The 27,962-nt window shown below is 39.6% G+C and overlaps 1 protein-coding gene across 1 annotated transcript in view; it reads right to left on the bottom strand.

Annotated features, from left to right (window-relative positions):
* LOC128360904 (cytoplasmic dynein 2 heavy chain 1) overlaps positions 1–27,319 on the bottom strand; it is a 155,150-nt gene extending 127,831 nt beyond the window's left edge. Inside the window, exons 1-38 of the mRNA XM_053321458.1 lie at positions 27,137–27,319; positions 26,744–26,917; positions 26,430–26,568; positions 25,719–25,837; positions 25,287–25,431; positions 24,753–24,898; positions 24,558–24,644; positions 23,336–23,470; positions 22,884–22,997; positions 22,669–22,780; positions 22,317–22,441; positions 22,006–22,181; positions 21,501–21,696; positions 21,290–21,385; positions 20,728–20,889; positions 20,460–20,558; positions 19,225–19,364; positions 17,431–17,659; positions 16,650–16,777; positions 15,652–15,767; positions 15,221–15,348; positions 14,886–15,035; positions 13,584–13,789; positions 12,648–12,803; positions 12,365–12,479; positions 11,795–11,965; positions 11,028–11,186; positions 7,934–8,002; positions 7,654–7,808; positions 6,661–6,793; positions 6,387–6,504; positions 6,120–6,232; positions 5,832–5,945; positions 4,970–5,120; positions 2,218–2,423; positions 1,235–1,417; positions 739–921; positions 299–522 (exon numbers count right to left, since the gene is read on the bottom strand). Of these exons, the coding sequence (XP_053177433.1) occupies positions 299–522; positions 739–921; positions 1,235–1,417; positions 2,218–2,423; positions 4,970–5,120; positions 5,832–5,945; positions 6,120–6,232; positions 6,387–6,504; positions 6,661–6,793; positions 7,654–7,808; positions 7,934–8,002; positions 11,028–11,186; positions 11,795–11,965; positions 12,365–12,479; positions 12,648–12,803; positions 13,584–13,789; positions 14,886–15,035; positions 15,221–15,348; positions 15,652–15,767; positions 16,650–16,777; positions 17,431–17,659; positions 19,225–19,364; positions 20,460–20,558; positions 20,728–20,889; positions 21,290–21,385; positions 21,501–21,696; positions 22,006–22,181; positions 22,317–22,441; positions 22,669–22,780; positions 22,884–22,997; positions 23,336–23,470; positions 24,558–24,644; positions 24,753–24,898; positions 25,287–25,431; positions 25,719–25,837; positions 26,430–26,568; positions 26,744–26,917; positions 27,137–27,319 (5,555 nt within the window). The remainder of the gene's footprint in view (positions 1–298; positions 523–738; positions 922–1,234; positions 1,418–2,217; positions 2,424–4,969; positions 5,121–5,831; positions 5,946–6,119; positions 6,233–6,386; positions 6,505–6,660; positions 6,794–7,653; positions 7,809–7,933; positions 8,003–11,027; positions 11,187–11,794; positions 11,966–12,364; positions 12,480–12,647; positions 12,804–13,583; positions 13,790–14,885; positions 15,036–15,220; positions 15,349–15,651; positions 15,768–16,649; positions 16,778–17,430; positions 17,660–19,224; positions 19,365–20,459; positions 20,559–20,727; positions 20,890–21,289; positions 21,386–21,500; positions 21,697–22,005; positions 22,182–22,316; positions 22,442–22,668; positions 22,781–22,883; positions 22,998–23,335; positions 23,471–24,557; positions 24,645–24,752; positions 24,899–25,286; positions 25,432–25,718; positions 25,838–26,429; positions 26,569–26,743; positions 26,918–27,136) is intronic.
* Between the last annotated feature and the right edge of the window lie 643 nt (positions 27,320–27,962).

A 27,962-nucleotide genomic window follows, 5' to 3' on the forward strand; every position in this document is an offset into this window, starting at 1 on the left:
GACTGCAGTACAAGTTGTAGTGCTACAACTTTTCTACAAAATCAATAGACTGCAGTGGATGGTTGTAGGATAATTTCAAGTAAAAACACCAACAGTAGGATTCAGTCATTAACACACACACACACACACAAAAACTACTTAGTTCAGCACATAAACAATCAGACCACACTGATCCATTCCCTGTGTAGTCCACATACATGTAATTAGTATATTGGTGTTAACAGTTTGGACAACATAGTACATATCATACACCCACTACCTCCTACTTCAACCCAAATAAAAATAAATATATTTCTACCTGGCCAAGTTGAAGATTGCAACCAGTTTGCGTCCCAATATTTCTCCATTCTTGAAGCCCTCAGAGTAGAGGATCACCTCAGCAATAAGCTCATTGTCTGGCCTGCTCATGGCCACAGGCCTGAACAGCTGCTTCAGGTTGTCTGGTAGCTTCTGTCTGCCCCCATAGCCTTTTCCAGCCGGGTTCAATGTGATGAACACTCCAGAGTTTGGGTCCAATTCCACCTGAAGGAGGGAGAGGAGAAGAAATGTGTTTTATACAAGCCTAAAAGTTTGATTGATTGCTTGATGGTTAATATATTTGATAAATGTGTTGATATGACAGAAAGACAAGAACTGCTAGTCGAAGCTCAACGTGTTAATGTGGAGGCAAAAAGTGAAATAGTGAGTAACAGTTTTTTGGCATCATGTGTTTGTCTGCATCTGTTTTTAGTTTCTGACCTCCTTTCCCAGCAGTTCACATGTGTGCTTGTGATGTTTAAGGGAGTTTTGAATAGCCTGAATCTGCATGGAAACTGCAGATAGTACTGCTTCCTCTAAACGGTTAAACTCATCAAAGCAGCCCCATGCTCCACACTTCACCAGGCCCACAAAGATCCGTCCCATTGACTTCACATCAATACCCTGGAAGAAAAAGACACACACAAACCAAAAAAAGATTTAATTTTACAACTTCTTATTGACTGTTGGTCTCAATTAACAAACTTTTTTGTTGTGTGAATGTGTGTGTGGTCACAAGTTGAATGATCAGAAATCATCTGCTTAGTTTTGTTTGCAAAAAAAAGAAAAAAAGAAGCTTTTAACATCTTAAGACCGCTAAATAAAAACACATTTTGTTTTTTCATGTCATATAAGCCTTGGTTTATTAAATCCTAAATAATCTTACATTAAGTGTTTCAAAGTAATGGACGTTAAATCCTTCACATAGTCTTTATACCTCATCACAGTTGAATACCAGCACTTGCCGTCCGAAGAGCCCACCCATGGCTTTGACCGACTCAGTTTTGCCAGTTCCAGCTGGCCCATATGGGTTCCCCCCAAGCCCCATCTTCATGGCCTGGGTCAGAGTCAGGTAGCACTTATCGGTGAGTGGAGTGTGCACCAGCTTAGCTGCATTCCCCTGGGACACAGCAGAGGAGGGATGGAGAAGAAAGTGAGTGATAAATAGAGACCAGGAGAGATAACCAGACAGGGGTAAAGATATGGGGGTGAGGGAAGGGTGGAGGGGGGGCACGCGAGATGAGGAAGCAGAGGATAAAGAAAAACATACAGAGGATGGATTAAGAAAGTGAGAATTGAAAAACAAATGAAGGACAGGCATAAGCAAATGAAAATGAGTGGGATTATGTACTAGCATGTGTTTTTCACAGCAACTGCAGAGGGGAAATACAGGAGGGGATTTTCAGTAGTCCACATCTCTGCGTAAACAGTGCCCCCAAAAGGTAAACAATAATAAGATCAGTAAATCCCAGGAACATTCAAAATGGTTTAGTGAGATAAGATGAATAATTCTCATAGCATTTAAGATCATGTACCATTAACATTTTCCTTTGAAACCAGTGCATCTTCATACACAACTATCTATTATAGATCCAATAAGGAACATTTATCATTTTAGTACACATTTCCTAATTACACAAATCAAATGCTTCACCAATTACTGTAAGGTTGGTTGCTTTTCTCTCTTTCATGTCATAATTAATCAAATGCTAAGTAACCCAATATAATTGCCTTTTGGAATTAAATCTATTTTTTATACAATGTAATATTAAAGCTATTTTATTCCAAAATGATGACAAAAAATCTCTAATACATGCCAGTTGCAGCCCAAGAGCAATCCATGTGTATTTTGTTTGTTTGTTTTAAACTGATCAACAAAAGAGGAGCATATCTAGCTTGCCTCTAAAAGCTAACACACACCTGGTATTCATACGTGTAGTTGAACTGTGCATCCACCATATGTATCAGGCAGCATTTGTCCGGCCCCATGTAGAAGCGAAGCTGCTTCTTCCAGGCCCAGGCATCAGGACTCGTAACTCCTGCCGTGTTTAGCTGCTTCACCACATTGATGTTATGGATGATGTCCAAGATCAAGGCCTTCAGTTTCAGCTGCAGGATACTGGACTCTAGACAGGAAGATGAGCGTGAACATCAGGACACAATTTAGTTACACTAATAACAACATTTTCTCTTTCTCGTAATGTACATTTACTATAAAACTAGTTAGCCTCGATAAATGCACTTTATACTACCCGTCTGTGATGTACTTTAAACTACCAGTCACTTTAACTATGTTTTATTTGTATATGATGTTTTAGCTTGTTTTAAATTAGATTTAATTTATTTTAGTATCTGAGACCTGAGTACTATATCTCGCTCACATGTCTGACATGATGACTGACAAATAAAGCATCTTGAATCTTGAATCTTGAACTAAGCATTGCCTTATTTTGTGTTCATTCATGTCAGTACATGGTCCTGTCAGGTGCTTTTTTAGATACTGTGAATAGATAGGGGGATTTTATTGTGAAAGGAAACCCCTTAGCATAAAATACCAGCTCTTTAAGTAAAGTAAAAATGCAGAATTATATCTAGATATATCAAAGAGGGAAGAGGAAGGGGATTAAATACAAAAATGGGAAACTTTGTCAGACATGAATGCAGCCACACTGATATTGTGGGAAGTCGATACCATCACCACAACAAGCTTAATTGCCTTAAATGATTGCACAAGAGGCAATTTATAAAGTGTCTTTGTTACTAACTTGTCTTCTAGCCCTATTTATTTACTACTTAATTATTATATATTTATTTAATACCTTCTGTAGCTTGAATAAAGACACATAAAGAGTAGAAAATAATAGAAACACTAACAATATATAGGAGTTATATGTTCTATTGTTTGACTTAAAATGTCCTGCCTCAAGTGCATATCTCAGTTACATGAGGAAGTACTTGCCACACAAAAAATGAAATTTCAATCGTAAATTATCTGGGAATTACTTACACTTACTTATACCATTCACTTATAAATACATCTCTGAAGCTGAGATTTAATATCGTAAATTACAAAAGGTTCAAATGCCATCTGCTAGGTTGAACGCCTTGTGTGAAGGAATGCTTCACTGATGTCAGCCTTGCCCCAGAAGCAGAATACCTTGCCAATTGCACACCATCATGTCTTGTCTTCGCGCCAAAGGGGAGATAGCTCCCACTCCCCGCCTGGGTTTATGGCCCATTTATGTAGACTGGGTAATTAGATTATCCTTTTTACTATTAGTTTGGCTGCTTTAATCAGTACTATCATTCTGCAGCCCCTCAGTCGACCTGGTAGTTTTAAGAGAGCCTGTAATTTAATTAGATATTATCATGGAAATGAGTTCTATTTCAAGTGTAGATGGTTTAGTTTAGTAGTTTTGCATGCAGGACGGTCACAGAATGAACCAAATTATATGCAAATATATTAGTTTCCATCATGGCGTTATGCTGAAATATCAAGTATACTACAATTATGTCAAAACGTTGAAACTATAACAGTTTGTGCAAGTGAAACCAGTTTTGTTTTCATAAATGCATTTTCATGTGACATAGAAATTTGGAATTTGGCGGCAATGTCCCATGAAATGATGCCACTACCAGGGTTATGGAGGAGCTTTTCATCTCATGCATGAATAAGAAACCTTGATTTGAATTTAAAAGTCCTTTTTACAAATTCAAATTCTTTGAATAAGGTCTGCTGTCATGCTTTATGTAGCCACATATTCAGTCCCAGGTCATTAAATAAGCCTGCCAGCTACTGCATCTGCAGCTTTAAAGGGCACTGCCTCTTTGCAGCCTCTTGTATCTAACTGGCTATCAGGGGATTCACGCAAGAGCAGTCAATCAGCATTAATCTCCAAGTCCTGAGTAACAACCCACAATTTTGATCAGAGCTCAATCAGTAACAACACAGGGGGGAAGTCTGACATTGGAACAAAGTACAAATATCAAAGAGCAATTTTAGAGTAATTTGGAAAGCTTTATATTGTCAGTAATGTGATCAGCAACTAAAAAAGCAGTGGACAACCGCAGCAGAAATAAACAAATAAATTTGGTTTTTACAAATGGCTTACGGTGCATGACCCAACAACACTGGTGTTATTTTCTTCATATCATCCATACAGTCATTTAGCTTTTTTAATTTAACACATCTAAACAGATCCAAGCTAATATCACGCCTGTGCATGCTCGTTGATTTATGACCACCAAGGGTCAGAAGAACACTAAAACATGCTGCCCTTACAAATGATCCGTTTATGAATATTCAGTGGCTTACCGGTTAGCAAATAATAACCTAATTAGAATTTCAAGACAGACATGAGGAAAGGGAAAGTGTTTAGTTTTAATTAGCTAGAATCTGAGCCGTCACACAAACACACAGTCAGTGTTAATTAGGCACTGTAACAGCTACAACTAAACATCTGTAAAGTCAGTACACAACTGCAAAAAACACAAAAGGGGCCAAATCCTAACTAATAAAGTCAGTAGCAAGTTGAAGTAGAGCTGCGAGTTAAAAAAGAGATGAACCATGTACTTAAATTGCATCTGTTGGTTGAAAACTGTATTTAACTTTGATATTTTGAGATAAGGAGAGACTAATGCATACACATGAACACAGACAGTCAAGTACTACCTGCGTTAGTGTTGTCTTCAGCGCTGGTGTCGACTGTAGTGTAATGCTCCAATTTGGCATTGAGCTCCATCTCCAGCTGGTGCAGACTTTGTTCCTTTAAAGCTCTTTCCACATCTTCAGTAAACTGGATTTGCTCAGCAAGACACAGAATCTACGCCAAAAAAAAAAGAGTTGAGAATTTAATTAAGCGTTATTGAGACAATTTTCTTACAGGAGCTATTTCACATCCTGGGCCTCACTGTCTCAAGTATGACTGAGAAAGTGACTGATTACTGACATTTGTGGCGCTTTTCCACTACACAGTTCCAGCACGACTCGACTCGCCTCGGCTCAACTCGACTCGGTTCCAGGAACGACCTTTTCCATTACAAAAAAGTACCTACTCAACATGGGCGGGGTCGTCATAGCAACGGCTCCACGAAACTGCTGTGACTTCGTTTTATACGCGACACAAACACATAAACAATGGAGGACATGGAGGCGATGGTGTACTTGCTGCTGTATGTGGCTTTCTGTCACACACAAAGCAACAAAACTGAGCCGTATGACTGTAACACTGTTGCCGGTATTTAAAAATGCCGGGTTTGATTCTTGTGTGGGACGGCTCATGACTCTTCCAGCGACAACTCTTCTGACCAATCAGTGGCCGGCAGTCTGTTGACGCCACATTTAGTATCAGCTCGGCTCGCTTGGAACCTCAGCAGAGCAGGTACTAAAAAAGTAGCAGGTACCAGGTACTATCCCTAGTGGAAACGCAAAAAAACCCGAGTCGAGTTGTGCTGGAACTGTGTAGTGGAAAAGCGCCATTAGGGAATATTTAGAAAAGAAATTACAAATTGTTTGCATAGAAGAGTGCGTGTACCTGTGATGGGTACCGTGAAGGGTCCACCTCCCCTTTTTTCCCTGATAAGATGCAATCATACAGTAGTTGCTTCAAAGTCTCCTTCATTTCCATTGACAGCTCACTCAACCACACCTAGAAAAGTAAAAAACTGTTAACATCACTTAAAAAACTCTTAAATAACATAACACAACTTTTCTAGTTATTAATCCTTTATTTGAATATGATTTATTGTGTTGTATACTTTATTTTCCAATCACACATTCATCCAATGGAGAACATTCACACTTCTCTGTTCGGCAGCTTTACCTCCACGAGGTTAGAGATGCGTATGAGGTTTCTGAGCGGCACTATCTCTCCCTCCAAAGAACACATGGAGACAATGTGCTGGCAATGCTCATCAAACACAACACTATGGATACCTATGGACAGATAATACACACAAAGATTAAACTCAACAGAATATGCTATGATATGATACAAGGCTTTAGTAGTGCAGAATAGGACAGAGCAAACCAGGAAAAAAAGATTTGAGCATAATGAAACATAAAAAAGGATGAAATTGAGGTTTCTGACCTGCAAATAGTTTCTTGAGATGTGACTGGATGACAGTTGGGTTGGTGGCCTGACCGAGAATCTCTAACAGGTCATCATCTCCTATGAAGTAGAACCGTGGAAAGGCAGAACGCTTCTCCTGCAACAATCATACACATACTTTTTTTTTTTTTTTAAAGTTGTGATGAATACGACCTATTTAATATTTGTGTAGGTATATTTTGCACACAAAAATTAGCCTGTGTGTGTGTGTGTGTGTGTGTGTGTGTGTGTGTGTGTGTATGTGTGTGTTTACCTCCAGGAACTCATTGAGTGACTTTTGACAGCGCTGCAGCTGGTCCAGTATGGTGACCAGGGAGTTTCTGATGCCAGCCCTTGAGCTCAGAGAAATGACTCTGTTGTCCCTCTGAATGTCTGACATTATAGATCTGTTACATATATGAAGGAAATGCTTTTGTTACTTTGTGTACATAAAACACATCCTGTTTATAATAAAACTTCACGTTCTCCATATATTTCCTTTTCTGTACATCTCCCATACAAATACACACACATTAGAGCCGGGTGATTATGGCAAAAATCAAAATCACGATTAATTGAACTTTTAACCTCCTCGAGTATCTTAAGGGAGTGAAAGTAATGATGTTTTAAGGTGTGACGCTGTGGTTAATGTCAAGTTGACTTGATTAGAACTATGTAAAGATCATGGTTTGGGTTAAAATGAAGGAAGGAAAGACGGAGGAAGAAGGAAGGTAGGAGAGAGGGAGAAAGGAAAAGAGGAAGGGAGGAAGGAAGGAAAGTAGGAGGGAGGGAGGAAGGAAAGGAGGAAGGAAGGTAGGAGGGAGGGAGAAAGGAAAAGAGGAAAGAAGGAAAGAAGGACAAAGGGGAGGAAGGAGGAAGAAGGAAGGAAAGGAGGGAGGGAGGAAGGAAGGGAGGAGGAAGGAAGGTAGGAGGGAGGGAGAAAGAAAAAGAGGAAGGGAGGAAGGGAGGAAGGAAGGAAAGAAGGACAGAGGAAAGGAAGGAGGGAAGGAAAGAAGGAGGGAGGAAGGAAGGGAGGAAAAGTGGAAGGAAGCTGTGGTTAAAGATCATGGTTTGGGTTAAAATGATCACTGGAGACAAGTTTTCAAATTCCTTAAAGATATGCAACCTTTGCTGTCATGGCAACAGTGAACACCACGATTAATTGACATGAGCAAGATTAAGTCGATTAGAGTTTCTAAATGTTGGTTTAGATTTTTTTTCGATTAATTGCCCAACCCTAACACACATACATACACACAAAGAGTACCTGAAGTCTTCATCAACTCGTTTGAAGCGGACCTCCTCTCGTGGAAGCGCCCCACGTCCAAAAATAGGCTCTAGATAAACCCAGCGCCTCTGGATGGCATTCAGACTGAGCAGGTACTCATCCAGGTCTGACAGACGGACTTCCCACAGGCTGACCTGGATGTATAGGGTTTATATTTGATGAACAGAACCTCTAGGGAAATTTACGTTTCCCCAAAAAATAAAAAATAAAAACTTAACACTTATAAAAGTTTAATCAAAGTTCAAGCCTTTGACCTGACCTTGTCCTGGAAGCTGTGGTAGTAGGGAGAGTCTTTCAGAGACTGCAGCAGACAGCGGTTATCTCCCACCTGGATGGGCACAGAGTGGTGATAAAGCCAATGTTTGCTAATCCTTATGCTTTCATTTAATGGTGCCAGTAGATATTCCTGCATTTTCCTGGAGACAATCTCATACCTTCCAAAGTCTATCTATTCTGATGGTCACTAGAAGTCAGCTCCTTTAGTTGACCTGAGATCATTATTAAGAAAAATATTGAAACAATGGTAAATCCTGACCATGTTGTTACTGCATTCAAGAGTAGAGGGAGCTTTTCCAAATTTTATTTTGTATTGTATATCATTGTCTTTATTTAAATATCATTATGCCGACTCAAAGCCCAACGTTTTTTTACAACCTTTATCAGAGTTGATGAAAGTAAAGAGTTAGAGACACCTTTATAAACATTTCTATTTAACCCTCCTGTTGTCCTCAAGTCAAGGAAGGACTGAGGAAGGAAGGAAGGGAGGAAAGAAGGGAGGAAGGGAGGAAAGAAGGAAGGAAGGAAGGAATGAGGAAGTAAAGGAGTAAGGAGGGAGGGAGGAAAAGAGGAAGGCAGTAAGGAGAGAAGGAAGGGAGGAAGGAAAGGAGGAAGGAAGGTAGGAAGGAAGGAAGGAAGGAAGGAAGGAAGGAGGTAGGGAGGGAGGAAAAGAAGAAGGAAGTAAGGAGAGAAGGAAGGATGGAAGGAAGGAGGAAGGGAGGGAGGGAGGGAGGAAAAGGGGAAGGAAGTAAGTAAGTAAGGAAGGAAAAGAAGTACAGAAGGAAGAACAGAAAGAAAGACAGAAGGAAGGAAGGAAAAGAAGGATAGATGCAAGGAAGGAAGTATGGAAGGAGGAGGGAGCAAAGAAAGAGGGAAGGAGGGGAAGAACAAAGGAAAAATTAAAGAAAGAGGGAGGAAGGAAGGAAAGAAGGAACAGTCAAAAGAGATGGGGTCAATTTGAGGAAGACACAAAGGTTAAATGTCTATGTCAACACATTATAAAACATGTAAGACTCATCCTATAGGAAAATTACAGTACATCATTCAGTGATCAGTGAACATTAGCTTTTTGACTTTTTTGCATATCAGATTATTTTGTAGTCCTCAAGATACCCACAACACATGCTCAGTGTGGTAGGTAGTGGTAGGTTTGGGAGGTATTCAAGGTATTATACTCTACTAGGGTATTTAAGAATCACGAAGGTATGATTTTTAGATGCTTTAGATGCTGTATTGAGGTGATGTATTGTAGTGCAAAGAAGCACCACTAGAGGTCAGTCTCTACTGGTGGAACAGGCAACTGAGATGGCAAAGATGGCGACTACGTCAGGTATGGACTCATGAAAATATTGCCACACATAACTTTATCTTGAGATGACTTCTTCCATAAAAAAAGCAGTTTATTAGCCACATGCTTTTATTCAACCACCAGTCTGCCAGCACCACCTACACATCATCAAGTAGCATTGGGTTATTCTATGGGTCAAGTTTTTAAACCCAGCAAGACTTGTCTGAGTATGCTGGCTGCATATTGGACACACAGCATTGTACACTAGAGAAGTCATACATGCTACAATGACTTATGACTGACTGGGGATTTCCACCGGGTCCGTCAGCAGCGCGGAACGGCTGTGCTACGGTTTAGCTACCAAGCTACCAAGTCAACTCACACCGGGAGCGTTACAGCAGCATGGCGGAGCATGCTCTGGGAGAGAAAGCTGCCTTTTAAAATGACGTTGCACTGTTAATACAGTAATTACGGCAGCCCAATCAAATCCGAAGGAGTGCCTTTAGTCTACCGTAATTACTGTAGTAGCAGCACAACTAAATGGCCCGGTTTTGTTAACTTGCTCAATTTTGGTTGATTTGGTAATTTTCTTTGATTTTTGTGCTTATGTCATGTGTCAGTAGGCTACGTAGCTAGATGGAGTCTTTATCTGTCTGTTTTATTCATGTTTGTTGCTGAAATACGATCGGGAGGCTGCACAGGTTGTTTTATTTTGAAAGACGGATGTTTTATTATGCCGATTCAGTGTCTGACTTCTTGTCTGGTGCAATCTGCTCTGTTGAGCTTGTCGCGAGTTACAAACAGCTCCATCAAAAATAGAAATGCTACCTATTGATAGCGCTGTGGCGCGGAGAGCCGCTGCTGGGACGTTGCTGACACGCTGCTGAGACGTTCCCGGTGGAGACACTCTCATTCATTATAGTGGTACCTATCAGCTCCGGTGACCGTGGCGCAGCTGTAACGCGCCGCTGACGGACCCGGTGGAAATTGGGCTTTACACTAGCAGCTCAGCGTTTCCTTTTTTTTTTCCTCACATAAATACTGTCATATATCCTTAAACTCATAGGCAGCCAGTATAAAGACAGGAAAATCAGCATATGTTCCCCTAATTAAATCATTAATAATTTTGACAAAAGTTATCTCATGACCAGATCTTAATCATGATCTGAATCAAATCTAAACGTCCCATGTTTAGTTGACCTTCTTTATAAGGGAGGTTCAGAAATGGAGTTTCTACAGTTCTTCAGAATTGTTGGCTCCAAAAAGGATTTCTTTAAAAGGGTTTCAATAAATGCATATTTAAATTGAGCGGGAACAATGCCATTGTCTTTGATATAATAAAAGAACTGTGTTTTTTTGCAATGAATTCTGAAAGGAAATTGGCTGAGACAATTTAAGGCCATGTTCTCCATTTAGTAGTACTTAGTAAAAGGTTCCTCACAGAGTTTTCTCTTTGTTTCCCAATACATTTATGAAAAAATTAAGCCCTGCTGTGTGAAACTGCTTCATATAATCTTTTAGTGCATACATTAATCTTACTCCACCTGCACTCAGCTGTGTCCAGGAAATTGATCATGTGACTTTTGCCCAAAGACAGGATTAATGAAAACAGCTGCTGTTTGGCACTTACTAAAAACAGGAGTTGTTGAGGAAACCGATCTCCGTCAGATATACAGAAGTTAGTGTGGATGTGAGAATTACTGAAATGTTCCCTGACTCAATCTGAAAAAAAAAAAAAATGTTTTTCATGTATGTGTGAACACAAAGGCCTCTTTGTCCATGTGTGTACCTGGTTGACTATATCTTTCCAGTCCTTGATGAGGGTCTGAGTACGGCTGCTGCTGTCTGTGTACTCGGTAAGGTTGAAGGTAGCTGCAGCTCCCCATAAATCCAGCTCCCTCAGTGCTTCTCTGATTGTCACCTCCGCCTGGGCACGGCTGTTCAGATCCTACACACACATAAACACATTTACCTAGTTTTTATGATGAGTTGATATAAACACAAAAGTTCTTAATTACACACTGTATACATGCATGCAAACCTATATAATCAAGAGACATGAGCCTTTGCTGTATCAGTGCATATACATTTCTTAGTTGCAGCTGCCCCCTAGTGTCCATTGTCACTTACTGCAGTAAGGATGCCAATAAAACCAGAAGAGTTTTTAGAAATATAAAATATCATTCCATATCTTATAAGACCAATCAAAATATGAACAATATAAAGAGTTGTTTGTCCCAGTAGAACTGTGTGCTTCCACCCTGTATAAATACCATTAACAGTATATAAATATGGACATGATGACAGTTCCCCAAATGTGAAGCCAAAATATATTGATTGCTCTCTTGTGGCTGGCTGCAGTAGAAGTCGTAAGTCCCACCACCTTAGCACATCATGATTGACATTTTGGCTTTACTTCTGCATAGCGGTAGAACAAGGAGATGCATTGTCCATATTTATATACAATCAGTGATATATACTCATACACACAGTCTCATTTGCATGTGTGTGTGTGTGTGTGTGTGTGTGTGTGTGTGTGTGTGTGTGTGTGTATACCTTGAGCTCTAAGGCCTTTTCTACGATGGTATTTGCCACATTGAGGAGGTCATTAAAGGTGAGTCTCTCTAAGGTCGTCCCTCTTGGAAGACCCAGCAAACGGAACATGTCCAACCAGTGATCCTGGGACAGGTGCTCCCCACGCACATACTTCAGCACTGGGACCATGTTCTGGACAGATGGAAAAGTGTGAAAATAAAAGTGCATGGAATTAGATCCTCTATCGAATCAGAATGGGCAGTTTTCTCTCACATTTGCACAGACATTACTACCATTACTACCATTACTACCATTCACCAATAGGTAGCTTGAAAACCTTGGCCCAGATTGAAATGTTTCAGCTACTGGATGGATTCCCATGCAATTTTGTACATCTATTCCTGGTCCCCAGAGGATAGAACGGACTTTTCTTCCTCTAGTGCCACCATGAGATTGTGGAGTACAGTAAAAAATCTCTTAACAACTATTTGATGATGTACATAAGGGTCTCTAGCCTAGTCTTCTTCATGTGTAATAAATATACTGACATTAAAAAGAACACATTATGCTTTCAACTGTACTACTGCCCACCTTGTATTTGTCTATTTCTCCTTGTAGTTTAACAGACATGGCAGTAGGTTGTTCCAGCTTCCTAAGTCTGTCCTGCCACGTAAACAGAAACTCCTGAAACACAAACGTCTTACTCCTGCAAAACAGAAACGTATACATTAACACATAATTGAACACATAGTAGAAACAAAATATGGAAATAGTTGCAAGTAAAGAAGATTGAGATCCATGCTGACATTTATTGATACGCTTTTCAGGTTAGGACTCATTAACATTAACAAGGGATCTTAAATTAACCCCCTACCTGAATGTAATCCAGTCCTCCTGGGCCTTTTCTGTGAAGCCCTGCTGCCACTCATCATACAGACTCCACATCTGGCTGTGCTCATCCATATCTCTTTTCGTCTCTTCTGCCAGAGAGAAATCTGGAGCCTCCAGGTCAAAATAGGTACAGTCCTCACTAAGATTAGGAGAGGAGAGGAATTCCCGTGTTATTCAAGCATGAGAGGTAACCTGCCGTGGGTTAGGATGGTACTGATCTAACAATAAGTCACAGATAGTTGAATTCTTTGTAAAGGTACTAAAACATGAGTCTTACAGGTTAAATGTGGGACCTTACTTATGGGTTTCATAGCTTGTAGTCAGCAGTGGCTGCTCTACACCGCGCACTGGACTGTTATATAGTTGGGAGGAGGCGATGGATAAAATGGTATTTCACGCTATTTCAGTTTTGGAATTAGGGCTGAGCAATTTATACAATATTATATCTTGTTATGAGACTTGATATCTAGGATTTTGGATATCATAATATAATGATATGGATAAAGTGTCACCTTGACCTTTATAAAAGCTGCATTACACTAAAGTGATGTAATTTTCTGAACCTCTCAGACTGTTCTAGCTGTTCTATTATTTTCCTTTACTCACTTAGTTATAATATAGACATTTTGTGAAAGCACCAGTATTGATCCCCACAGCATCATTGCAATATTAATATCAAGGTGTTCGGTCAAAAATATCATGATATTTGTACTGAGTAGCTTTAGTTCTGTTTTTTAAATCATAAATCAATAGTTAACAAAAAACAGGAACGATTAGGAATCAATAAATACAATAGTAACAGTGTTATAAGTTCAAGTACAGCTTCAGGAAAAATCTAAAAACACATTCCTATCAGCTGCCCTGACTTTCTTAGAAAATATACAACAATATTTTCAATACTAAAATAAAAACAACTTACAGCAGTTTATTGCGTACAAGCTCGAGCTCCTGGAACTCTTGCTGCTTGTCTCTGATGGTCTGAAGGCAAGCAAGTAGTGCAGCATGATCACCCGTCTCTAGCATCTCATCTTTGGGTTTCAGCTGGTCCCAGCGGGCCTTAAACCGCTCCAGATCCACCCTATAGGCATCGACACGACCTGCTGCATTACTTCGCATCACTTCCACCTAAGGGAGGAACAGAGCAAGAGTGAGCAAGGGGAGCCAACAGAGCCAGAGACATGAAGAAAAAAAAAAGAGGTGGCATTAAAAAGGAGATATGGCAAAAGGAGGGGATTTGGGTAGATGGATAAAGTATAAGAAAGATAATAGGAGAAAAGGAAGGCTTTAGACAAATCAGTAGCAACAGAAATATTTTTGATGTCTTCCTACGTGTGTGTGCATTAGGGATGCAATGGTATTCAACATTTTATTGAACCACTCAATACGCTTTGTTCCATTCAATACACAAAGGTGACCCGTGATAGCTCGGTACGCCTGTCATAAAACTAATACTACTAATAATACTACGAATTTTCAAAACTTGGTCCTTGTACGTGCATGTTGTGCATTTAGAGATACTCAGGACCAGACTCTTTAGAGAGAGATGTGTTTTCTCTTTTGCTCTGTTCAGACCGTCTTCAGAGCCAGAATTTCGTTGAATTTTGTTGAATTCCCATCAGTCCTCTACATGCAAATGTTGGAGAAAAGAGGGGAAAGTAAACTTCTCATGGTAACTACCAGAGACCATGGTGAGTGAACGCGAAACAGAAAAAAGACAATTTGAAGAGGAACCATCGTTTTAGAAAACCACTGTGTGGTGAGTACAATGACGAGGGCTAACAGACTGTTAACAAACACAGCAAAGTCTGCAAGCATTGCTTTGCAACTATTAACTACTCATCAGGTAACACATCCAACATGTCCCACTTAACGTCACCATCACCCGGCTGTATCGCTTGGAGGTGGAGCTGCACAGAGAGCTGGTTCATCAGCTATAAACACAACCGTTGTTTTTTCAAGTAATTCAGAAAAATATAAATAAATAACGAAAGCAGTGGGCGTCTTCATAGCAAAAGACCGCGAACACCGGATTTCATCACATGATGAAAACAATTGAACCTCATTATAATGTCCCCTCCCTCACACAATTCAGTCACATTTAATATTTATATTTAATATTTTAACAGAGCAAGTATAATTTGATATTGCACTTTGCATGACACACACCGAACCATGGGCACATTGTACCGTTGCATCCCTAGTGTGCATATGTGTATGTCACCTGTTCTTTGATCATGAGCTGGTGGCTCTCCATGACAAGCTCCAGTTTGTCCCATTTGGCCCTTAGGGAGGACAATGAGTCCAGGCCTGCTCCAGCAACCGCTCGCAGCAGGCGGTTCTTCTCCTCAGCACACTGGAACTGTGGCAGGATCTATACACATCCATACAGTGAAGTTAGTAAGAAGAGAAAATCCCTTTGACAGGTAGCAAAAAGATTCATCAGAATGTAGGAATGTAGGCTTTTTCTAAAATCCCCATTTAGACCAGAAGAGGCCTACTGGCAAAGACCGTGAGTCATTCAAGAAAGAACTCAGCCAGAGTGTGTGTTTGTCTTACTTCAGGTTTGCGGGCTAGTATCTGGGTATATATGCCACTGGCTGTACCGATCTCCTCCATGCTTTCTGGACGATTGGACAAGGCCTCCATTGACTCTGACACAAAACTGTCTATGGCCTGTGTGTGGCCTGAAATCAAAGGAGAACATGACTCACACAAAGGCAAGGAATCAGAAAAAGAAAGAGAAAGTAAAAGCAGAGGGGATATCACCGGGCCAGAAGAAGGAAAAACAAAATTAACATAAACAAGACTGGGAAATAAATGGAAAAGACAGGGAAATATTTGACTAATGTTCACAATACACTAAGTACTTTATATTAAAAAGCAGTTTTAATGCTTTTCAGGAGTGAAACAAAGTGGGGGTTTAGTCAAAGATTTTGATAAAAATTCAACTGAAAAAGACAAAGACAAATCAAGATGCGTGTCTTTACCTTGTATGGACTTCCTGAGTGATAAAAGCAACATGTCAAACAGTCTCTGGATCAGGTCATCGATGACTGCTTTCACTGGCTCGCAGTTGACTGTGATACAATCTACCTTCTCCTGACTGACAAAGGAACAAGGAGAGGATCAGTCTACAGTCGAGTATAGCAGAGAACAAAAGACCCTGATCTCATCAGGGTCTTTCCTTAAAAGTTGAAGAGGCAAGATTCACTTATTGATTAGCCAAAAACAGAATGTAAAAAGGGACAACACTGGAAAGCAGACCAGGAGTTTCAAACCTTCCTATGCTGATGCATTGTCACTTGTTTCAGAGGACCCAGCTTGTGCTGACAACAAAATGTGACCGAGCTTTATTCATTATTACAGGAGAAAGAAAACGGACACTCCACCACTAATCATCAGCAGGGACTGTGTGGAGAGGGTGGCAGACGCAAACACTTCTGAGCTGCTGAAAAAGGCCCAGCAGAGACTTTACTTCCTGAGAATACTTCGGAAGAATAACATCATACAGAAACTGCTGGTGTTCTTCTACCGAGCCTCCATCTGTGTATGGTACACCAGCTGCACAGTGACTCAGAGGAAAGCGCTCCAGAGGGTCATCAACACGGTGACTACACTGGAACAACTACACCGTTCCCAACATTATAAAGGACTCTTCTCACCTTGGACACTCTCTGTTTGAGCTATTGCCATCAGGTAGACGATTCTTTTTTTGGGTATACCTGGGCTGTTTTTATATATAGTATTTATTGATGATCTTTTATTTTATTTATTTATTTATTTTTATTTATGAAAGATGCACTGACTGGTGAGCACTTTAAAAATTTCGTTGTTCTGGTGACAATGACAATAAAGGATCTATTCTATTATTCACTCTATATTGGGGACTTGCTATTAGAGGTCCAAAAAACTGATAGTGACTTGGTTAAATCCTCGACATCACTCTGTATTCACTTGGGTTTATTATAGCACGTGTAATATGTACCTGGGTAGACGTTCAGACTCTTTCCCTCTGGCTTTCAGGGCCTTGAAGTTTCTCTCCCAGTCCTGCACTGAGTTCAGATGCTTCTCCACTAACTTCTCTAAATCCACTTGGCCCAGCACCACCCACTCCTACAACACACACAAACACATTGAATCATAGGGAGAATGGAGAATGGGTGCGGTGCATATTTCCTGATTTTAAATGTGACTGTGTCAAAGGTGACAGATGAGAACATGTAAAAACATAGTATAAATTAGGTGACATAAAAACAGAACTAAAGAAAAGGGGAGGTAAAAGAGAAGTCTGGACCTAGCTGAGGGATTCCCCCCCCTGCTAGTTCAGACATGCATCGATGGAGACAAAAGGGAAAAGATACTATACATGGTCATAGTTCTGTCATGGTGGTATAAAGGGGGCAAATGCTGACAATGAAAAAAAAAATAAAAGTGACTAATCCAAGTTGCATTATTTCACAGAAAACTGTACAGCAGTTGGTTACAGCAATGCTTCAATGAGCAAACGTTTAAAAAAGATAATCAAATTAGCATAAAAATAACATTTCTATGAACGCAACATCCCAGTACTACCCGCCAAAACTGTTGAGGCCAGATTGAAATAAAAAAAGCTGCAGAATGTAATGCATTATAATTGTTTCATATTCTTAAGTCATAATTATCCTACAAAACAGACATCTTCTCCATACTAACATTATAGAGATGTTTCTTTAACAGGATGACTGATTATTAATAATAACTGTTATAATCACATGTCGTTCAGGTACCTTGAACTTGTGTTGTATAGCCAGAAGACGGCTAAAGAGGTCCTCAGCCTTACTGAAGATGGTGAGGAACCCAGAGGCATTCCTGTCAATCATGACACTGAAGATAAGCTCCTCCGCCTGCGCGCTGACCCCTTTGAACTGGTTTGGGATTGAGATGAACCGCTTCATCTCCCTGAAATAGCGTGCTCGCACCTCCTCAAAGGGAGGACGGAACTGCAAACGGCCCTGCCTATTCAGAAGGAAGACGTGACAAATCAAACAAAGTCTTTTTTTTTTTCGTTAAACACACAGATGCCTTTAAGGAGAGAGAGGACAAAAGAGAAGATAACCAGGCCTAAATACAGTGCCTATAAAAAGTATTCACCCCCTTGGATGTTTTCCCCCTTTTATTGCTTTTATAAATTGAATCATATATATATAATTTGGCTTTTTTAAATAATTTACAAAAAAAACCTCTTTAATGTCATTTAATTAAAAATATATAATAGTTGATTGCATAAATATTCACCCCCTTCATGTCAGTATCTAGGCTCAGTGTGACTAGGTCTCAATCTTAGGCTCACACATCTGGACACTGTAATTTTACTCCATTCTTCTTTGCAAAACTGCTCAAACTCTGTCATGTTGAGGATCAGGCGTGAACAGTCATTTTAAAATCCAGCTCTCTATTGGATTGAGGTCTGGGCTTTGACTCAGCCACTCAAGAACATTCACTTTCCATTTCTGTGTAGGTTTCGCTGTATGCTTCATGTAATTGTCTTGCCGGAAAATACATTTTTTCACTTTGACATGAAAGAGTTGTTTTTAGTAATTTCTTTTTTTCAAAGCCAAATTATACGGCCATGATTTGGTGTCTGACTGACACCATGGTTCTCTTCCAACTTTCTCAACTTAACAGTGATAAAACTGAAATCCTCCTCGTTGGCACAAAATCAACCCTTGCCAAAGCCAACAGTTCCTCCCTCACCATCGACCACTCCTTTGTCTCCCTCTATCCTCAGGTTAAGATTCTGCTGCCATTCTTGTACACAGCCTTGTCACCTACCACATCGACTACTGCAACTCCCTTCTCTTTAGTCTACCTCACAAATACCTCCAAAAACTGCAACTGGTTCAGAACTCTGCAGCTCGGATCGTCACCAGAAGTCCCTCCATCCATCACATCAGTCCTGTTCTGCAGCAACTCCAATGGCTTCCGGTCAAGTTCCGAATTGACTTAAAAATCCTCCTGTTTACGTTCAAGGCCATCCACAACCTTTCCCCTCCTTATCTGTCTCACCTCCTCCACATTGTCACCCCTTCCCATTTCCACTCCCTCAGATCTGCCTCCTCCATCCGACCCCGACTCTGGAACTCACTTCCTCCGGACATCAGGAATCTGGACTCTCTCCCTCTCTTCAAATCGAGGCTAAAAACTCATTTATTTAGAACTGCATACCCAACTTAACTTGAACCACTGCCTTACTTTACTCTGTTCTACACTGTCTTTTATCTGTTTTGTTTATTATTCTTTTGTTTATTATTTACTGTTTTGTTTATTAATTGTATGGAGTCCTTGAGTGCTCAGAGAGGCACCTTTAAATAACAAGTATTATTATTATTAATTTATAAAAGGAGAAAACATTCAATGGGGTGAATACTTTTCAAAGGCATTGTACGAGTCATGTGCGAGAGGAAGAGAAGATTATGCTAACCCGTACAAAAATAGATTCAAAGCAGAGAGAAACAGAAATAGAGAACAGACACAAAGAGAATTAGACAGAAAGTTAGAAAAGTGAAAGTAGATGAACTGACTTGAAAGTGAGGTCTATGTGTATTTCAGGCAGGTTCCTGTTGAGGGCTTCCAGTCCAGTCTGGTACTGGTGTTCAAGAGCCTTGTACAGCTGATGGTTCCAATGCTGACGCCATGCCCGCATGTCATCAGACCTAAAGCCCTACACACACACACACACACACACACACACACACACACACACGTGTTATACAGGTTGTGTACATTAATTGAAGAACTTACTAATTGCTTACTAATTACATTAAAAAGCAAAATGGGGGAACTATTAATGTTATCTATTAAATAAAATAGTGTCAATCCTAGAACCTGGTGTATGCTGGAATACTTTTTTGATTACTGTAATTTGCCCTGCATCAGCTAGCATCCAGGAGACAGGCACTGCTGCACACAATCATTCTGTATCATTACAAAGTGATACAACTTTAGGTAGCTGTGGCTCATAAAGTAAAACAGTAAAACATCCACAATCAGAAGGTCAGTGGTTCAATCCCCGGATCCTCCAGTCTGCATGTTGAAGTGTCCTTGGAGAAGATACTGATTGAACCCCAAATTGTGAGAGTGTGTGTAAATGGGTGAGCACGGAAACAGTGTAGGGTGCTTTGAATAGGAAGCAGTGTACCGTTTCTCATGAACAGGCACGGCAGCCTCTGACATCAGTATATAGACTTGTGTGTGTGTGTGTGTGTGTGTGTGTGTGTGTGTGTGTGTGTGTGTGATTAGGTGAATGTCAGCATGTGTTGTAAAGTGCTGTAAGTGATCCATAAGACTAGAAAGGAGCTATATCAATGCAGACCATTAACCATTTATGAATTTCATGCTGAAAATATGCTGACAAAGCCATAAATTATAAATAAAGCCTATTTTTATTATGATTGTTTATTTTTCTCCACTTCCAAGTTTGATTGCAGTAAGCATGGAGAACCGTGAATACTTGATTACAGTAAAACTAAGCGTTGAAGGCCAGTGGTAAACTCCCTCTCACTCTCTCTTTCCCTCTCCCTGTCAACCCCAACCAGCCGAGGCAGATGGCCGCCCACTCAGAGCCTGGTTCCTCCTGAGGTTTCTTCCAGTAAACGAGAGTTTTTACTTACTACTGTCATCAAGTGTTTGCTCATGTGGGGATGTTGGGTCTATATGTAAAGTGCCTTGAGATGACTTTTTTCTGTGATTTGGCGCTATATAAATAAAGAATGATTGAATGATTGATTGAAACCATACTTGTTATTGTAATCATTACCTGAGCGTCCAGAGTGGCAAAACCAGTACGGAGCTCCTGAAGTCCATCTTTCCATCGCTGTTGATGTTTCAGTAGATCAACATTCATCAGTGTCACCACCTGAGAAACGTAATCAAGTTCACGTCAAGCAAAGCGGGGGGAAAAAAATTGAGTTCCATTGAAATGGACAAATAACAAAGGACTCAATGTACAGTCCTGGCACTCACTTCCCCTATTATTATTTATTTACTAAGATACTATTGGTAAAGATTTGATGACAAACTACAACCTTGTCTATGAAGTCAGTGTGCCATTTGCGTAGCTTCCTGTTCTCGGTAGACAGTTTCTCAGCAGCAGACTGCAGCTTGGTGATGTAAACCTCCAACTCTTTTGGGTTGTCCCAGGTGATCTGTAATTTACCGCCCGAGTCCTTCGAATGAGAACGGGGATTCTGACAAAGAAAACAAAAGAGGTTAACTACAGTTCAAGATAGGATACTACCCAAGTGCAACATACAGGTGCTTATAAGCTTTTATACACCACAAGCCTCAAACTTCCTGGTAACTGACCTTCTACTTAAAGTTTCATTTTTAAAGTGAATGATAGCTCTTATGGTTTTCTATGAATAATTAAAAAAAAAAAAAAAATTAATAGAAAAGGGAAATACTTTTTTCTTTTGTATGATTAATGCACATAATAAAAGTTAAACACTGGAAAATCTTGAGGTCTCCATTCCATTTTTATAACACAACACTTATTATTACATTAAAGAAATGGTATGATTTTAACAGCATGTTCTATAACGTGCAAGGCATAGACTGTAAGAACAATCATTTGCAACTGGACAGTACCTTAATAACCTGCTCAAAGGCCAGGGCAAGACCAAGCATCATAGGTCTCTGAGAGGGAATCATCTGCTGGTCGATGGTGTTGTAGAAATGGGCCACCTACAACACAACAACACTTTGTTACATATTATGAGTGGGACGAATTATAACAGAAAGAATGATGCAGAAATAAATAAAGGAGGAAAGATAATGTTAGTTTGACCCTCACTCTCACCTGTTTTAGGACAATGGCCTGTCTGTAGAATCTGTCTGCAGTATTAGCAGCCTGTTGGATCCTGGCTGGAATAGGAAAGCCAAGAGCAGAGAGCTGTCTGACCTCCCTCACCAGGCTGACCAGTCTGTCTGAGTACTGGATCTTCAGCCGGCCGTCCACATGGTCCAGGTCCATCACTCGGTTACTGGCCTGGAGACTACAGAGAAAGATGAGATGTATTTCAAACATCACAAATATAAACTTAAGTGCTCATGATCAATGTGCTAATAAGCTGATGGCTGGGTCAATGAGTCATATTGAGAAGAAAAAACACACAGTCTTTGGAGCTTACGTAAGAAATTATGCACGTTACTGTCTAAAACAATGTATTATTACTTCCCTGTCTAGTTTCTCCAATGCTGACATATTAAATACTTTCATTGCAATTAAGATGTAATTATTATCTATAGTGTTGCTCTGAGCATTTGTCTTGTTAACTGAGGTCACAGTGTTCAGTGTGTCCAACCTGATTCCTGACTTTGGGTCAGCCAGTCCAGATAGTATATCTCTTGACCAGTCCTCAAACTGTTCCTGTTCATAAGCTCTCAAAACCTCCAGCAGATCATCACAGAAATGCAGAAACCCTTTGAATCCTGACAGGTCTGAGAGCAAAACCTCAGCAATGCGGACCGAATCCTCAACCTAGTGCAAGCATGTGAATACAAAAAATTATATATTTTTTAATCTTCGTGAATTTTTTCTTAGACTTTCTTAAAATTTTGAACATCTTTCTACTTGTACAACAAAACAGCTACATATGTAGACACACTAAGCTACCTTGTGTATGAGCTGTCGGGCCCAGACAATTTTGTTGACCACCTCAGGGAGGTTCCTGCCTATGAGCGGCCCAGATTTTTCTCCGGGGCCTCCATGGCAACGACTCTCAAAGTCAGTCTTCAGGCCTAAGAAAATCAATGCAGGGGTAAGGAGCCAAAGACAAAGAACAATGTTTTATGATACTTACACTGACTTTTCTTTTACAGAGCTAATCATTGCAGACAAGAGATGTTTTATTTTTTCTGTCCATGTATCATTTTACATTTATAAGCATTCAACTTTTCCACACAAAACACAACAACGAGCTACCACCACACCATCTCTGAAGTGCTTTTGAGACATAATGATATACCCTTGTTGTAGTCCAACAGTCTGGCCAGTAGTGTCTCTCTCTCTGTCTGCAGCACTTTGCTGATAGTGGGACGTCTGATCAACTCTTTGTGCTTTTGAAAAACCTGCAACAGCTATAAAAAGAACAACAACATCCATCACATACAGTAAGTTCCCACCTTAAAATACACACATCCAGGATTTCACAATCTGAGTTGAAGTAGTATGTTTCACTACCTGTTGTGGGTTGTCTTGTACGTCAGCGATGTAGCTCTTTAATCTACCAGCAACATCCTGCTCTGATGGGGCCATTAGACGCTCAAACTGTGCCATTGCTGATCTCCAAAGAGGCTACAAAATCATACAACAAAAATTCAGACAATGAATAAAAGGGTTCATCCTTGCCTAAATAGACCATAGTCCTTGTGTAAAATGACCAAATTATACATTGTTTGCAGGTATAAGACTATGATTAAACACAGGATCAAAGTCAATTGAAGTGATTGAAAAACTATCACAAATTGGCTGCAACTGGGAAGCCTTTGCTACTATTAGCTGCTTTGACCGAAGAGAAAGCATGATTGAACTTTTCTCAGTCCAGGTAATGTTGGAAGTGACTGTTGCCATGGAGACAAGGTCATTTTGAAGTGTCACATGTACATGCACATGCCCAGTACCCTACAACTAACCTCAGTGTAAGGGTTGTAGTGCAGAGGATTGAGTCCAGAGAAGGGTTCAAACACACGATGTGAAGTCAGAGCCTGCTGCTTTCCTCCTGGTAGCAAATGCAACAGTTTCTCATGGACCATCCGCAGAGTCACCACCTGGTAGACATAAACAAGGAGAGTGCACTCATATTTTATCCATGTCCACCTCTTTTATTTGTGCATTTGTCCATCAGGCTCACAAGAAGTCACACCAAAACTTTACATTTAATTATAAAACATTCTAAACAATAGCACATTTCCATATAACATGTCCATAAGCATGCTAAACTAACAAACATGCAATTAAAAACACTAACAGGGCAGATACCAGAAAGTTCCCACACTTAACTTTATGTCCATAATACAGTTTATGAAAAAGAGGAAAGAGACATCTGTACGTGTCAGTGACAGTGGCTACAGGATCTCCGGATCTCCTCCGTAACAGGGGAAGTAGGGTTGCTAGTTTAGTTTTTAATAGATATGTATGATGTTGTAACAACGTCATAGACATGTAGCAAGTAGTAGTGGCTGTCCCATTCAAAAAACTTCTTTGATAAATAAATAAAAAGTTAGGATCATTAAATCTGTATATACTAATGTGTCAATGAATGCCAGATGTATGTGAGTTGCTTGATGGATCAATAAGGTGCTTTGCATCTAAAAATCATAAGAAAGAGTACTATACATTTAACAATGTTATGTAATAGTTAGGGCTGTCAAAGTTAATGCGTTAATAACGCATAAAGCAAACATATGTATCCCATGTTAATAAGAGTAATGAAAACTTGAAACATATTCTTTTAAAATACATTTAGAAAAAAAAAGTTAATTCATAACAATCATTGGATTAATCACGATTAAATATTTTAATCGACTGACAGCCCTACTAATAATATAAAAAATATGTATAAGCAGTATTATAAAAGGAAGGAGACTTAAAAAGGTTAAAAAATGTGAGTTTCCTGATCAATCTATTTGTGGCTGACTTTTCAGTAGGAGAAGTGGAAATTCCACTTCAATGTGTTTGACATCTGCCTCATTACAAAAAGCAGAAGCAAAGAAAGGAATATCCACAAGTGTACTTACAATTTATTTCAAACACTGAATGAAATGCACCCATTGTATCACAATGTCACGTGAAAAAAAAAGAGAAATACACATTATTGAATAAATGTTTATCCATCAGAAGAGAATCCTATCGTACCTCATCCAGTCTCTTTGCAAGGCAGTGCAGGGTTTGCGGACAGTGCTTATTTCCCTTCCAGGGGTGAGGAGCATGTCTCTTCCACACCTGAGAAGAAAAGCAATTAAACATGTATCATTGTTTATCACAATGACACTGGTTATCCCCTTCTAGTTTTTATGTTAAAGGATCAAGAAGACTTTTTCTCATCCATACCTGTCCAGTCAGATGCTCACAAGCTATCACCCATTGCTCACAGATTGCAACACCCGTTCTCAGGTTTTCTCTCATGGATACAAATGGCTCCTCAAAAAGTTTAAGATCACTCAGTTTCCTCTGCACATATCTTCCAAGGGCTCCACCTTGTACATGTATACACACAGAAACATGTTTACATATTAACAAACAAACCTGTGCACATTACATAAGCACAAACAGTTATTCGAAGATGTTCTCAATGTTTCGAATAGGTTAGAGACAATAAAGTATATCAGTAGCACTGAGTTAACATTACAATATGAAGCACATTGCTGTTTCATTTTAAGACCAAGATATAAGATTTCCAATGTATAGAGGCAGTACTGTGAGAAGCTCCTGTGAAGTCAGTTTCACTTCTTAAAAGATATGCATTTCATCAATAACCAGTACTCAAATGATGTTTGTAACAAAAGTATTGACGCACGCTGCTCCATAAAAACAACATCAGCACAAATTTGTTTTCATTTCCTAATTTTAGCTTGTGGGTCTCACCAATAACATCCATGAGTCGGACCATACGAGTTTCTGGATAGGGTTCATAGTCAGTCTGCCGCCAGACGTCATCCAGAGTGTCTCTGCTCTGTTCCACCAGATCTACGACATCAGCCATAGACAGGCCATCCAGACCACAATACTCCTGTAGGAACAACAGAAGCCATATAAGTTTGGTTTAGCTTTTAGTTTTGTTTTGTCACAGTTACAGTAGTTCACAGTAATCTGACATAGTTTGTCTTTTACTACTGAACAGGATGTAAAATAATGGCAATGTTAATGTTCACAATTTCAGGATTAAGGATCAGGATCAAACTTAATAATGAAAAGAGATTAATAACATTAACAGCATGTATACACATGACAATACAGTTATTTCACTTTTGTTTCCTCATGTAGGCAGTTTTGAAACATAAAGTTGTACATGTGTACCTTTTGTATGTGTTTAAATTGCTCGGTGAAATGTGTAGCCCTTTCTCTCACACTGTTCTTCTCAGCAGACTCAGAGAGATCAGTCCAGTACTGGATCTCATCACTTGGAGTAAGGATGCCTACATAAAGAAAATATAAGTGCATAGTGTGAAAAGCATAATGTAACATTGTTCCACTCTGATTCAATTAAAGTTCAACTGAAATCACATTTACTCATATGATTTTACTTTTTATCAATAAAAGGAAGAACAATATCGACAAACTGACTTCAGAGGAATATTACAAATGCCAGACAGTTTGTGGAGGTGGGGTTGTTTTTGTCTGTGTTTGATTACCATGGGCAACAAGCGACAAAGTACATGCATGTCATGCGACAAGTCACCCTGACAGGAAACTTTATTACTTGATTATGCATACAAGTCATACCTTTAGGCAAATATTTTTACCGTACTGTTTTACACAGTACATTAGCCCAATTGGTTACAGGTCAGTTATAAATATAAAAATGCTGCTGTCTTTTAAAGTTTAGCTGATAGAGCATGTCGGTACAGCTTCCAGCAATAAGGATGAACTGTAATTAACACTTTCCTTTCATAAGCACCTGCAATATTCTTCACCAAAAGATACCATCTAATACAGCCTCTAACATTATTCTTTTTGTTCTATGGCCCTGACCTGTGTATTTCTAGCTGGAAAAATGTATTTGCCTACCTAGGATATCTTCTTCCGTGCAGGCCTTCTTGGCAGATGGTTGTGCTCCAGACTGGCGGACCACTGAGCCGAGGCCCTGCTCCAGCTCACTCAGCAGGCCTGCCAACTTAGGGTCAAATGCTGAACGCCAGTGCTCATCCTTGAGACCAAGAAAAGACAGACACTTTCTCAAGCTGTATATTGTTGCATATATAATAATTAATTTGGAAATTCTTTCAAATTTCTCTCTTTCTCTTTTGGAGTTAGAGCTAGGTTCATTTTGATAGCAAAGGGAAGCATCCATGAAATGCTTTGATACACAGATGCAGGCTAACCTTGAGCAGCACGGGTGCAAAGACCTGTCTGACAGCCTGGTAGAGGGTGTTGATGGGAGACTCCAGCATGGATGAGACAAGGAGGCTCTGGTGGAGGTTGTCCTCTGTGATAACTGTTGGATACAGCTTGAAGAACACCAACACTTTCTCTCCGCTGTCCCCCGATGCTTCAATCTGATGAATAAAGAAAAAGAGAAGAAGGGGACATTGTTTCATTGTCAAGTAAGCATATGACAGTTAATTGCACAGCAGCATGTTTCATTTTCTATTTGATTATGCTTTAACACATATACGGTAAGAAACTAACAACATTTACTGCTGTAATAATGCAAATTTCCCCATTGTGGGACTAATAAAGGAATATCTTATCATATCTTCAGACATTTGTATTACCTTATTTGACAAGTGAAGGTCATTTTCATGTCTGCTGATGGACAGGACGAATTCATTTCCGTCGTCCAAGAAGTTATTGAGCTCTGAGCTGTCATCCAGGGAGGACGAAGGCTTCAGCCCATAGAAGTTTCCAGTTGTGGTCAAGATAAACTTCTTTCGTGCATCATCTGAACCGCGGGGCATCTTTTAGCTGGAACTAGCTGAAGTATACACAAAAAAAGAATATTGCAAAGGGACACATGGGTTAGAATTGATGTTTCAGTGACAGGTTAGAGCAGTGCTATCAGTGCTGATATCATTGTTGAGTTAGTTTAGTTTAGTTTATTTGCACAAAAATAAAAGTTATAAAATATAAAAAATAAAATAAAAACATGTGCAGGTGAGGTAGAAACCCACTCTAGGCTTATCTTAAGACCTCACCTATAAGAGATAATATCAATAACAATGCAAAGAGAAAAAACTGAACTAAACATAAATGTAATTTACACACAATGAAAAGAAAAGAAAGGAAAACAGCAAAGAAATTGACAAAATCAGAATTATGCACTACAATCTTTTGTAATCAGAGTACTTTTGAGTTTGGTTTTGTATCTGGGCAAAGACAGAAAATCTGGAAGTAAATGCACCATAATTGTGCTCCATGGTATCTTGTTGAACACTGTCCACCAGATGTATGATACATTGGTAAGTATAAGTGATTGATTTGTCTAGTTGAGTGTTGGTGTGCCAGGGAACTACAAATAAAACATGTTTTGAAACGGTCTGGTAAAGCTAAACTCATGAATTTTGACTTAAAAATAAAAGCACATCTAACCAAAAATAGACA

The sequence above is a fragment of the Scomber japonicus genome, chromosome 6, assembly GCF_027409825.1.
Source record: "Scomber japonicus isolate fScoJap1 chromosome 6, fScoJap1.pri, whole genome shotgun sequence".
In the NCBI taxonomy this organism is placed as follows: Eukaryota; Metazoa; Chordata; class Actinopteri; order Scombriformes; family Scombridae; genus Scomber; species Scomber japonicus.